At 38.8% G+C, this 14884-nt stretch overlaps 1 protein-coding gene across 1 annotated transcript in view; it reads left to right on the top strand.

The window, feature by feature from the left end:
• The window catches only part of zzef1 (zinc finger, ZZ-type with EF hand domain 1), a 64195-nt gene extending 49635 nt beyond the window's left edge, over positions 1-14560 (top strand). The window contains exons 53-54 of the mRNA XM_084730473.1: positions 3152-3223; positions 12052-14560. Coding sequence (XP_084586599.1) covers positions 3152-3223; positions 12052-12132 — 153 coding nt within the window. The 3' untranslated portion in view covers positions 12133-14560. The remainder of the gene's footprint in view (positions 1-3151; positions 3224-12051) is intronic.
• Positions 14561-14884: the final 324 nt, after the last annotated feature.

Raw genomic sequence — 14884 nt, 5'->3', positions numbered from 1 at the left:
CAACACATACGTGTGTGCGGCTTTGCTTCATCACCTCCCGCTCCTCATCCACAGCATGAAGTAGTGTGAGATGAAGGCCTGAGCAGAAGTAAACGAGAGATGTTTGCACAAGTGCATGGACAGCAGTCGTTTGATGTTGTAGAAATTCAGTTTACTGTCAGAGAGAAGTAAATAAACCAGAAAGTATTCACATGTAAGAATTTTGACTCAAAAAAATACTAACCAATTAATTAATTATTGAAATATTTGGAGATTAATGTAATAGTTGATAACTAATTATAATAAATTAATTAATCGTTGCAGCTCTACCAGCATTTCCTGATAAAACAATGAAATACCTCATGGGTTTAAAACCCACACACCTGCTACCTTTTGTGGCAGCCCTCACAGTGAGCGGCGGTTGATGTTGGTTCAGGATGTGGTTCAAAGTATTACAAGATATGTCAGTAACACTTTCTATGACTCTCTGAAGCACGTTCTAAACATGCTCATAGTGCGTTATAATCTGCTTATAGCACTGTATAATTAGTTATAAGAACTCACAGATATTCATAATGCTTTATACAATAATCAGGACACATTATGAAGCATTTTATAACGACTTATAGATAGACACGCTGACTTTTTTTGCAAGGATCCCCTGACCCTTACCCTTAAAGGATGGTTAAATGAGAAGAAAAAAATAATAGCAGTACATTTATGAAAGAGATGTTAATTAATCTTATTTCATTTCTAAATGTATGTCCTTTTTTTCTTCAGGTAGAAACACCAGAGGCAGGGTTAGGGTTATTTCTAGGGTTGTGCCCGACTCTGAATTTTGTTAGTTGAATCACGTTTGGCTGCTCAATTTGACAGTGTGTTCTTTTTTCCAGCTCAGTGCCCCACACTATCAGCCTACATGGGTGTGTTTTACCAGTAAGACTCACATGTAACCACTTTCTTCGTCATTCCGTTCTCCTGCTCATAGTTTGGGTCTAAACGCACCGCAGAGCGTGTCGGGTGTCACCTGCCCTGCGTGCTCCACGGTGTGCTAGGATGGCCAACGTGGCTGAGAGCATGTCACCTGTGCTCTGTTTCCATCACTCTTCTCCACTTCCATCACAGTTAGTTTTGTGACTTGTGGTGATTTTGAGACTCAGTTTGTGAAGTTTACAGCTGTGCTGTTGCATTGCTCTATGACGCAGCTATAAAAAAAAAACAAGAGCTTGTTTAGCTTGTTTACCAACCACTTGTTTCACCTTCTCTCACCAGCACATGCTGTCACAAGGATTTTTTAAATAAGCAAGCCATGAATAAAACAGTTTTTATAATTTTTCTTACTTATAATTCCTCTTGTCATTGTAATGCGCACAGACTGAAAAAAGAAACACAATGCTCGAGTTGAAAAATCTCAGTTGACTGAAAGGTCTCCAACTGATGATTTGAATTATCAACTTGCTGAGGGCAGCACTAGTTTTCTTCATGAGGTAATTTTAGTACTTCACTTAAGGCACCCAGTGACCACTTAGAGTAACTTATAATCACATTAAAATACATTGTAACAGTGATTATAATGAGGTGTCCTGATAGTGCAGTTGGTAGAGCGGTTGTCTCATGTACTGACTGAGTCCTCTGCAGAGGCTGTGGATTGGACTTTTGCCTGCAGCCACTTCTGCATGTCATTTCTTGACTCTCTCTCCCTCTTTCCTATCCTATATAATTAAAGGCATAAAAGCACTCCCCCCAAAAACTAATATATATATATATATTAAAAAAAAAAACAGTGGTTATAATGTGTTATAACTATGTGAATTATAACACACTATGATCCTTGCAGAAAAAACGTCATTGCGTGACCAGCAATTATGAAGCATTATGATACTTGACCTTATAAGTCATTATAATGATTATTGTTGCAAAGCATTATGAATATTCATCAGTCTTATAACTATAATTGTACGGTGCTGAAAGCAGATTGTAACACATAAGTATGTTTATAATGCATTCTAGATGTAGGTGATTGGGCATCATAGAGAGTAATGAACCTGAATAGTGAATGTGATTGTAAACTGGCGACGACTAAGCTGTGCACCATCTAGATAGTATTTGAGTGGAACTGTATATACTGCTGCTCCACTGTTCCAGGATCTTCATTTGTTCACAGAGGATTTTATAACGAGGCCGGACTGTTCTGGGGCTCATATGGACGGGAAAAGTCACTGTTATAACCTGAAGTGGACATAAATATTGGAAAACCTTCATCAGCTGTAAGGAGCAGGGCTCTACCTCTGACACACTGCACCATCTGTCACCACCCTCCTAAAAGTCAGGATCAGTGTGGCTGAGGTGGCTCGGCCCTCATGTCATGTTGACATATGAGTTTAACAGCAGCGATGACATACAGCTGAGTTGAACAGCTCCGTGTCGACGCTGCTTTAAAATCATGGGAAGCTAATGAGCGGCCAGTCACACCGCGGGATCCTCTGTGGCCATATTAGGTCTGAGCCTTGGACCGGCTTATTTTTAAAGGTTTAGTGACCACATTCCAGCGTCAGCCACCATCCTTTGTGCGTACATGGAGTTCACGGCCAGGTCCACTGAGATTCAACGAACCTTCCACCCCAGGAAGTGAAAAGTTATATTTAGGAATCAAAAAGGGTTTGTCACGCACCACTGATTGTACAAATCGTCCTAGGATGTTCCCTAGCATAAACATACGGGGGTGCTGCGAGATGAATGGTGGACCGGGGGCTCTGGACTGTGTCTTCCAGTGCTGTAAAAACTCCATTTGGCCCATGTCTCAGCCCATTTAGCCACTATTTTGTCTTATCTGTGTTCCTCAACTCCTCGTGCTTACGCAACCTGAGGTATGTCTCTCCCGTAGGGCTTTAGTGGAAGCGCTCCTCCGTTTGTTTATAATTTTAAACACCGATTCCAACATTCCACACTTCAATTAGATGCTGAGATGTAGATGGAGAGCGGTCAGGGAACCAGGCCTCATTTATAACTGAATTCATCCCTTATGTAAGCTCTCAGGGCAGTCTCTGTCAGGAAGTTCCTTTTATTCATGACAGTTATCTGGCCTGTGAGGTTATCTGTGTTTCTTTTGCGAGCTGCATTTGGAAACACGGCAGAAGGCGCCCTTCTCACCAGCCTTTGATGTGTTTTCCAGGCACAGGGCATCCTCCAGGAGTACTTGTTAGCCATGACCACTGACGAGCAGCTCCTCAACCACACCGCAATGGTAAGACTTTAACTCCTTCTTTGTTTTTGCATAATAACCGCTGACGACTTTTGACATCTCTGCCTTTTTTAAATTCAAAGTCTTGCCTCCTGCCAGGCTCTCTCAGGTCATCTTTGATGTTTTCGCTTGTGAATTTCATCTCTGCTTCTCTAAATTCAAAGTCTTGCCTTCTGCCAGCTTCTCTCAGGTCATCTTTGATGTTCTCAGTAGTGAATTTCTGCCTGACATGGGTGATAGTATCTTGAAGAAGTTGTCCACACACACCGTCTAATGTTGTAATACACTCATTCTTGAGAATTGAGACAAAACTGTATTTTGAGAGGTTTTTCTTTCTGATTAAACCTTGTAACAGGCCAGCCTTCTAGTGATTACGTTTTTTATTAGATGTAGACTTCAGATGGAAAATCTGTTGGTGACGTCTCACAGAGTTGACAAAGTGTTCCCTTTTTTTCATTTTACAGCAGAGTCACGTGAGCAGCCATTTTATTTTTTTTTAAGTGTCTCAGAGTTTAATGCTTAATGCTAATCAAAATATTTAAACCATACTTCTTATTTAGCTTTGATTTAGAGGGGCTACAGAGTTGACATGTTATGGTTGAGACTCCTCTGACAGAAATATTATTTGATGAATTTGTCTAAAAATAGAAAGTTTACCAGTGCTTTAAACCAGGAAGTGAGACAGAGGTCCTTAGGGTATAGCTGACCTTTTTTATGCCTGATTAAATCATGTTTTTGTACAAATCAGACAGAGCTGGCGGATATCTAGGACACAAATTAAGGGACCAACATTGTCATAACGAATCAATTTTAAAACAAAGATGGTTATAATAGCACATTTTTACACCTGCGTCATTGGTAAATATTGTTAGTTTTAGATTTTGAAGGTTTTTAACACATTTTTAAATTGTTTGAAGTTGAATTCTTTTCTGGGACAGGACTGTTTACAGAGCAAGTTTAGAAAATAAACAAATGAAAGCAAACCAAAAATTTTACAAATTACATATAGTTCAAACATATATATAAATCCTTAAAGAATACATTTTCACTAAGAAATTGCAATTAGAGTGTTGGTACAATTTTAAAAAAATTGGTAGGACATGTTTTGTCTCTGGTGAATATGCAAGTTTGTGTCAAGTAAAAGGGGACTTTTTCTTCAAAAGGCACTATACATGTTAGAACTTAGTTGCTGAAAACACAGAACTATGTTGTACTGAATTGTTGGACTCTTAAACTGTTCACAATTTCTGTGTTCAGGATTTTTTGGACAGACCTAAAACATGGCTCTTTGACATGCCTGAGCCATGGTCCTCTAACTCTAGTGATGTGTCGGTCGCAAACGATCCGGATCTTAGAGCCGTGAAGTGAACGACGGGAACCGGCTCTTGATTGGGAGCCGATTTGTTTTTTTCTCCTGTTTTTTTATGTTAAAGTCGCACATGATTGGTGGCGTGTGTGTGTCCACACTGAGTAGAAGGGGGAGGGGAGGGGTTATAGACACACAGCACAGTGAGCACATAAGCAAGTGGGAGGGAGACGAGAGAGAACATGCGCTACAGACAGAGACAACATGCTTGAAAGGTGAGAAAATACACTCGTTTGAGATGAACTGCGCCTCGCCTGGAAAGTAGACGAGATCAGGCGGCCGCAGTAGGAAGTGGAGACGAAAATCTACAGTCAGTTTTCAACAGAGTTAAGAGAGAATAGAGGAAGAGATCACCTGTAAGTTACCTGTAGTCTGCAGTCCACGATCATAGCTGAAGAAATAAAGTGCGTTCTTGATCACTGATTGAAGTTAAAATAAAAGAGATCCCCCTTCTGATACATGTAACATCTGTTCTTTTATCTGCCTTGTAAAACCAAGTCATATATAAGTCATATATATAATCTTTATTATTATCAGACAAAATATCTGCTTGTTGACAGATTAAAACTTCATTGCACAACAGAAGACTAATATATCCAGTGTTAAATATTACAATTACACAGAAAATTAGTAATTAATATAATATGTGGTGTTTGATGTCAAAATTAAGCACTCTGCTTAATATTGTAGTACTCTCCTCCATGTTGAGTATGTTGAGTATATAAATAAAGCCATATAAATAATAAACATTTGATATAATGTATGTTTTTTACATTAGTAATTCATTTTACATTATTTTGGGTAATAAATTAATTTGAGCAACAAAAAATCTGAGGAGCCACTTGGGAGCCGCTCTTTTTAGGGAGCCGAGTCAAAAGAACCAGCTCGCTAAAAAGAGCCGGAATTCCCATTTCTATCTAACACTATATAAGCCCCACAAACTAAAACACAAACACCCCCTCCCAACCAAACAGTCAGTTATGAACGTACCTTCAGTCCAGCAGTTCACTTCAGCTCACTTCAGTTCCAACAACCTGACACAGAAGAAAAAAATACCATCCTGTCACCGTCCTCTGGCTCTGGTGGATCAAACATGTCTGGACATGTCCAATAAAACTGCTGGATGGAGCGTCCATGTTTCAGGTGGTTTTCAAGTCATAGTGGTGTTTGACACAGAGACAGCAGAGCAAACACACCCCCGGTGTTTCAGAGCAGAGAAAACGTAACGATTTTGAGACTTGACTTTATATACTTCACAAGTTTTTAATCATTCAAATTTGTCTGGGTGGTTAATAACACAAGTTTCTGTGGTGTGATGAAATCAGAACACACAGTTATTGTTGCATTTCAGGATCTTTAAACACGCAGTTGCGTTGATTGAACACTCTTTAGCCGCTGTGAGTCAGCTCGCGGCTAGAGCCTCTTTTGCTTGTGAATCAGCGAGCTGTTGACACCTCAGCAACCCCCTCCTCTTGTTTTGAATATGTGTGGGCCTCGCTCAGGACTAATGTATTTGGTAATTACAGTCCATTAGCATTTGTGGCAGAGCGAGCCACAGCGCTCTCTGTACCGTGGACCCCGTGATGCAGCAGAGGAGCCTGAAGGCAGTTAAGAGGAGCAGAGGATGTGGGGTGGTGGTGGTGGATAAAAAAACATTGTGGGTGGTACTGTTGAGCAGTTACCTAATACCTGTCAGCTGGAAAACAAAAACCATAGGTGACTTGGCAGCAGTCAGAACTATTATGATGAAAATGATGCAAAGTCCAAGATGAAATTGGCAGAGGTTCACGTTCAAAGGGCTGGAAAACTGCTCCGAAGCCGTCCAAAACAAAACCATTTCATCACATTTTCTCCACATTCTCTTGAAGGCTACGTCTCTTCTCGCAGTCTGTTATTTTCTCATGAGTTTATTACACCACAACACGAGCTGGACAGTGTTCAGAGGATGAGGTTGACTCCACTGCTGCCCAGCTTTTATTCATCCTGTTGTTCACTCAATTAAACACTGATAACAGTGTAAGATGCCTGTGTTTTCATATGACATTTGCAAAGGAATCAGCCACTTAAACCATCTGAGCATGTTGACAGTGTGTCAAGGCATTACCTGGAGCTGCATTAAGCTTCTCAGCTCCAAGGAAATCACTGGGTGAAGGGTACTTTTTAAAAGGAGAAGGACTTTTAGAGCAATTCTTGAATTGTAAATCATTGAGTGAAAGTTCAGAAGGGAGCATAAAAAGACGTAAAAATAAATAGAATCTTCTGTGAGCAACTTTTATCGGAAATAACAAATTATTTTAAGTACCACAGAGACCAGGATACAGCTGTTTTAACTGTGTTAACAGATATATTATGTAACTTTCTTGTAAAGGTTTGGTTTTATCGACAGGAATGGAATATAATATTCATAAATATGTTTTCATTAGTGTTTAATCACATGAAAATAAGAATTGCTGTCTTTTCATTACCTTAGAATGAATTATCTTATATATATCTGCAGAATCTCCCAAACAATGGAAGTGAATAGTGACCAGTTTTCAAACAGAAAAAAGGAACCACCCCCCAAAAAAAACATAAAATGCTTGTCTGGTGTAATCGGTTGTTTTGGGAGATTCTGCAACACTGTTTTCCTGTGAAACTCCAGCAGTGTTTTGTGGACTAAAAAACTAAACCTGGCCTTCAAACAGCATGAGGGAGAGTAGATAATGACTGAATTTTCCTTTTTCAACTGTAGGGAGGTTAAAAGAATCTTTAAACATAACTATACAAAATCATACCAAAAGTGCAACTACACATAATAGATGGTGTAAAGTCTGGGGAGGGGAACAAAGTGAGATTGCAAAGAAACAGAATTTTTTCAAGAACATACAGTAATGGCAATGGTTTATTTCTGTAATATTATTGAAGGTGTATTATTTATATGAATCAGTATTTCATTTTTTAAATATGATAGGTATTACCATTACCGGTATATCTTAACACCCATAAGTAACATGTTCACAATCTGAATGCTCACCAGTAGATGGCAGTAAATCCTACACACTGGTCCTTTAATTTTAATCTGCACTAATTTCTATTTTTATATTAACAAAGGATCAAATGACTTACATGTGATTTGAAAGGGGTCATTCATATTAACAAAACCACAGACAATCTTCACCTGATTCAACTGTTCCCTTCAGCTCTATGGAGCTTTTTAGTGTCTCTCAGCTCATTGTTTTGGTTTTACAGCTCGCAGCTTCACTGTTCACTCTGTCTGCTCTCAGCTGTTTCCAGCAAACGCTCTCATAGAACCACCACCAACCAACTAAAAGAGTGCTTCAAGGGAATGTTTGTTGTTCTGTGTCTTCTGAATGTGCGAAATGACAAATATTTGCTTTAAAACAAGATCCTATGTCAACACTGTGGTTTACAGTTTGTTCTGCTGCCCCAGAGTAGCAAAAAAATATATAAATGCTGCTTTAACATTGTGTCCAGCTTTACCACCTTGCCGCCCTAAAATACAAAGGTGTACATAATTGGGCTACAGCTAACAATTATTTTCATAGTTGATTAGTCTGATTAAGTTTAATCTATAAAATTTCAGAAATATGGTGAAAGATGCTGATCAGAACTCGAGATGACATCTCTCCTCAAACCAAAAACATTCAGTTTACTGTCAGAGAGGAGAGAACAAACCAGAAAATATTCACATTTAAGAAGCTGAAGTCAAAAAATGTTGACTTTTTTTCTTAAAAAGTACTCAAATCATTTAATTGATTCTTAAAAGAATTGGTTATTCATTTAATAATCAATTAATATTCAATGAATCGCTGCGGTTCATGTGCATAATGTGCAAATTTCATGGCTAAGTGTCTGATAGTTTATGAGATGATTCAGCTGAGGGAAGTGAAAGAGAGAAGTTTATCCTGTAGGGAAATTTAATGTGTTTATAAAATATCATGGTATTTTCTTGTCAATTTCATTATGACATTTGTTGTGTACAGTTAGTAATTAAGGTCAGGCAGTGATATTAATGTAAAAGGTCAGGGATAAAGACACAAGGATTCCCTCATGAGACGAGCCCATCACCCTTCACATTACACACACATTTTTCTTTACACAAGTAAAGAAAAAAAAATGACACTGATTAGCAATAAGTGCAGTGTGTGAAAATGAGTTGGTCCTGAGGAGGTACCACACAGACATGTCGTCCTTACAAGCAGGGTACAAAATTAGCTCCAGCCAGCAGCCAAATGCTGGTAAAATATGCAAGTGGTTGCTAGATTAGCTTCACTCACCAGCCAAAAAACACAATGATAATCTATTGAGTGGCTGTTTGGCGTGTGGACAAAACAGTTCATTTTGCACCCTGCTCACGAGGAGAGGAGCTGAAGGTGCTGCAGCAGCCCCCCACCCTCAGGTGGGTGAGGTGTATTATGTGTATGTGAGCTTTCCACATGATTTCCCATAAATTTTTTATAGTGTCCTGTCATCATTTGTCTGTGGAAGGTTTAGATCAGACTCAGGAAGCCTCTTGAGCTTGAACAGAATCTAATTCAAACACAGCTCTCAACCAACAGCAGCACTTAAAAATACCGAGTTTTGTCATGAGTGACGGTGTAGTGGTGTTATGTACTTCTTCAGGTTCTTCTGAAAGAGACAGTTCACCCCAAAAACAAAAATACAGATTTTCCCCCTGGCCTGGAATGCTTTTTATCCTTCGAGATAGTTTTAGTGTGAGTTGCAGAGTTTTGGAGATATCAGCCTTCTCTCAGTACAATAGAAGTAAAAAGAACTCAGCATGTGATGCTCAAAGCTTAAAAAAAAATACATTATCGGTCCAAAAATCATGACCTGCTTACTTAAGATACTCTACACAGCAGAGCTGCTGTTGTGAGCAGTTTCACGAGGGAGCTACTTCCTTTCTATTAGATAGAACATAGTTCTAGTAGATTCTAATCTCCAGGCCACAGGATGTGATTTACTATGTTGCAAGAGCATCATGCACATATTTTGAGCAAAAGTGTAATTAATTGGTTCTGTAATGTAGTTTTACTGGCTAAATTAAAAATAAATGCATGCATACATCAGTACCAGAAAACCAATCAGAGCAGAGGGATTAAAGTTGTCTAGTGGCAGTAAATGTACAGTTTGTCCATGAATAAACACTGCCGAAAACGTCAGCAGTGGTGGACAGTAAGGAAGTACATTTACTTGAGTACTGTACTTAAGTGCATTTTTTGAGTATCTGTACTTTACTTGAGTATTTGTTTTTTGGAAACTTATTACTTTCACTCCACTACATTTCAAAGACAAATATTGTACTTTTGAGTCCACTACATTTCTAGGAAGGTTGTTGTTACTTTTTGACTAAAATATAATTTCTTTAATCTTTTCTAAAATATAATTGGTCACATGCTGTGTTCCTCACAGAAAGAAACCAATCACAGTAGCTCTTCTCAAATGGGACTGATGTAAAAGCAGAAATACATCCAGTCTCACTAACAAGCACAAGCAAGCTCTCCCTCTTTCATTCAACCAAAAAGCAGTAATGGTGACAGCAGGAGAAAGACAAAGTGAAATCTCAAGATGTTATTATAATTATTCATTATTCCAGGTAGCTTTTAAAGTTGGATTGTTTTTATCGGGGTGAAAAATACCACATAATTCATGTATATATACTGCCTCTGAAGACAGAAAGAAATCTCAGTTATTTAACAGACTTGGAGAACTCCTTACAGTTCACTTCAATCTGCTTTTATGCAGTGATTTTAGTACAGTTACATCAGAAAATGACGTCTGTCCTTTTTGTTTTTGATTATATTTCTATACTGAAGTTTTTATAGGTGTTTCTATAGACTTTGTGTAGCAGAGTGGTTCTACAAGCAGGTCAGTGCATCATTAGATGGTTTCAGAGAGTTACAGGCATAGACATATATACTTAGACGCATTGAGCGGGTTGGCCCGTTGCTGCGATACGTCACCGTGTACAGCAACTTTCACTTGTAGTTGAGTAATATTTGACCAGGAGTATCTATACTTTGACTCAAGTACTGGGGTTGAGTACTTTGTCCACCACTGAGTGAGAGTCTGGGATTAAACCAGAGCACAGAGAGCTGATCTCTGGCTGTGAAACTCTCTGCCCTACCACAGTTTTATCCAAAATGTGGATAAAATAGGTTTTCAGTGCCTTTTTTCTGGGCGTCAACCTTGTGTTTACTCACATCTTGTTGGAAAAATACACTTGATGTCTAAATAAACGCTTCAGCTCACGTTTACTTAGTTTCTGTTGTGAGACATGAGTGAAAAACATGACTCGCTTGCACTTGAGACAGGGGGTTAGACTGAAGTTTTGATGAAACAGATTTTGAACTGCTAGTGGCACTTGAAAGAGACACTCAAACCATAGGGAATCCCTCTCTGGATAGGGCTGCACAGTTAATCGAAATTCTATCGAAATCGCAAAATGCGTCAAAAAACTTTAAAATGAATGAACGTCATGAAGCAGAGATGTCCTGCCCTACACAACAGATTCTACATACTATATATCGATATTATATCGTATTGTGATATGAGATGAGGTAACATGATAGATTTTGCATATTGTTATATTTTGACATGGCGCAAGTGTTGTATTTTCCTGGTTTTAAAGGCTAAATTACAATAAAGTGATGCAATTTTCTGAACTTTGCCTATTTGCCTTCACCCACTCAGTCATTATATTCACATGACTGATGATTATTTATCAAAAAATCTCATTGGATTAATATTTTATGAAAGCACCAATAGTCAGCCCTACAATATTGTTGCAATATCAAGAGATATGGTGAAAAATATTGTGATATTTACTCATTTTATCTCCTGAGCTGCTTCCACCACTTGGCGTACACAACATGTAATCACACATAATCAATAATGATCAGTACCAACCGATATGAAACTCTTCATTTGGTACAGATTCCTGCAAAAAAAAAAATCACACCATAGTCATGATTTTCAATCAAAATAAGAATAAGGATGTAAAAATTATCATGAACTATAATCATATTGCAATTGCAGTATCAGTCAGAATAATTGCAGTTAAATATTTTTTCAAAATTGTTGAGGCCTATTGGAAAACTCAGCAGATTAAATGACATCCTGGTCATTCGTCATTGTCCAGCTCTGGACAAGGACAGAGGGAATATCACCAACCCTCAGCCAGCTGTGAACAAATGTCAGTGGACAGAACAAAAGCACTGAAGGCAGTTCAATTCATTAAGCACTTTTGTTATTAAGTCAGGCGATTTTAAAGTGCAGTCTTTCCATCATCAGTTTAGTCACCCTCAATTCACCTATTCATCATCACTCAACATGCAGCACACAGCACAGGTGGAAAACAATGTTTCTCCCGTCTCAGTCACTCCGTTCATTCTGCTCCGCCTGCACCCATTCTTCTGTATTTCATTCACATCCTTCTTTTTTTCCTTTTTTTTTTATTGTGCAGGCTCTGAAGAACATCGCTGCCATCAGCCTGGCCATCAATTACCCCAATAAATCTACCAAGCTACTCAACATGTCCCCTTGAGAGAAGAGGAGGAGAACAACCTGAAGGGGACATGCGCTGACTCAGGCGTTTGAGCTTTGAAACGGGGGAGCGGAGAGGAGAGGTGAGGTGAGGTGAATGGGGGAGAAAAACCCTCCCTGACCGTCATCCCTCTGACAGGACCCCGCCCCCTCCAACCTGCTGACTCTGTGCAGTACTCGAGCTGTGGAGGGGGGGACTCAAAGAGCACTTTCCACACTTACTCACGATCCTTTTTGCCTTAGGTGAATCCAGTATATCAGCATGTGCATTCACTCAAACAGGAACAATTGCGGGGTCTATCCTTTTTTTCCTTTCTTTTTTAATTTTATTAAGTTTTTACTTGAAGATGCCGTGCTAAAGGACATGAAGTGTGCCAAATTCACAACTTTCAAGGGGAAGTATATTCCTTTTTGTCCTGCCTTTCTTCCTCCTAAACAGCAGCCACTCTGGGTTACATAGTTGATCATGGTGAAAACAGGTCACCTTGGCGACTTGCATGTCTCAGTGGACATGTAGAGCATCCTAAAAATACTGTCCAGGACAGTGGAGTCTCATTAGTCACCACGGGGAGAAAGTACTGACCTACTAGCTCATTCCACCCCTTCCTTCTTTCATTTTATCTACACCTCCTTGCCTTCCACTCTCCTCTCCTCCTTCCTTCTTTTTCCTTTTCAGACAACAGTAGTGGATGATGGTATTTTTTTAGAGCTCTTGATGAAGGGAAGGATCATCCTAAACATATATCTGACCTGCAGCCTATCATGACAGTTTGATCGTTGATACTCGCAATAGCCATAGTCTTTGCATAGGATGAGAATTATCATTACAGCTGAGGGAAAACTGTGATACGATACTATTGCAATGCATTCCTCCATGTTGTTCTATCAATATATTGAAGTATCCATTAGTAGTGAATGAATGAAAGAGCATTATGATGTCAACTGATGTTCATGAACATGAATTACAGCAAAAAAAAAAAAAAAAATGTCCTTGAGAAACGATGAATCTCTTAAAGGCCTTCAGTTTTATCCACCAATTTATTTATTTATGATTATTTTATCTGATGTTTAATTAAGTTCAACACTTTCTGAGGATCCTGATTTATGTTTCAAAGCAGTGAAAGAAAAGATGAATCATCATCATCATGAGTTCACACTTTTAGGCCCCATCTCCTGTGTACCATAATGAATGCGAGAATACTGGTGTCATTATACAAATGTGTATAATAGAGCAAAAGCTGCTGATTCCCACTAATACACAGATCCAAGTCCTAAAGGAACCTCGATCAGCTTTCTCCTCTCCTGTTTCTTAGATATACTATGTGCTTGGCTCATCTAAATTAAAAAAAGTTAAAAGTTGAAAGTGGAAATGGAAATGGTACAAAAAATGTTGCTGGGGGACTTGTAAAAGTGCCATAAATATAGTTACATCTTAAGTCAGTAGCTTTTATTTTGTCCCATGAAAAAGCAAACTTAAACTACACAGTCCAGGATGCATGATGGGAAATGAGGGCTGTGTTTTAGCCTGGGGCAGTGGTTTTTCTTTGTCTGTACCAGTGATGTAATTTGCCTTAGAACAGATTTTATTTAGTGTGTTTGTAAGAGTCAAAGTGTGTGTGTGTGTGCGCGCACATGAGCTCACACACTTTTCATTTTGGCGTTTTTGTGCCACAGTATCATGTTTAAATAAGCAGCTATAGAGAGTTTTTCTAGCTATTACATGTAACGACTGCTGTGGAGCGATGGCTTCAGCACAACCATCAGAAACACAAGGCTTCAGTGTTTCCAGCAGAGCCCTGAGCTCCCATCACACTTCAGAAATATCATGCTGACTTTCTGCAACATGGATTTTTTTTTTGTGGGGGTCATGATCACCAACCTGATTTTTCTTGGGGGTCACGACTAAAAAAGGTTGTGAACCACGGTCTTAAGTTAGCTAATGATAGCAAAACACTAGCTAATTAGCCTATATCAATCATTAGCTAGCTACTTAGCTCTGTTTTGCTAACATTACCAAACCATGTGTCTATAGGCCCTTTTACAGTTTGTAAACAATGAGGAAGCTGCGTGTGCTGTTTGGTAATGGAAGTATGGCCGACCACAACAGCTTGGCAATGGGCCAAACATATCCTCAGTCCAGTCAACACATTCAATAGCTTGCAGCCATAGGCTCCGCCAAATGTTCTGAAACGGTCACGATCCTGTCAGAATTCTGTACAACTGTAGGCCACCAGCGGAACATTGATTCTGATGTATCGTGTACACAACAACCAGACATTTTGGTGATTTTGGTGATTTTTGGTAAAATGTTAAATTCAACTATTGCAGCTTGTTAACTCTATAAAATAAAAGGATCTACATATATATATTATTTGTGACACTCAAAGAAAACCAGATTTTGAAGATGGTTAAACGATGTTGATGGGGGACCTGCAAAAATGACTTATATCATCTTAAGTTAGTTACTGTTAGAAAAATGCTAACTAACTAGCTAATGATTGATAAAGACAAGCTGGCTTGAGTTTTGCTAACATTAGCTATCAGATATAACTACCTAGGAATTGATTGATTAATGTATATGCAGACTAGCTAGCAAGTAGCTACAGAGCAAAACACTAGCTAATTAAAAACTGTTGTAGATTTGCTGGCTAGTTAGATAGCTCTTTGCTAACATTAGCTAACTTAAGGTCTGTCACTTTTACAGGGTTCCCAGTGACATCTTTTAATTTGGCTTTCTTTTCAAACTAGGCAAT

This window comes from Lutjanus erythropterus, chromosome 11 (genome assembly GCF_056507025.1).
Source record: "Lutjanus erythropterus isolate fLutEry1 chromosome 11, fLutEry1.hap2, whole genome shotgun sequence".
In the NCBI taxonomy this organism is placed as follows: Eukaryota; Metazoa; Chordata; class Actinopteri; order Lutjaniformes; family Lutjanidae; genus Lutjanus; species Lutjanus erythropterus.
This window is presented reverse-complemented; position numbering and strand designations above follow the sequence as displayed.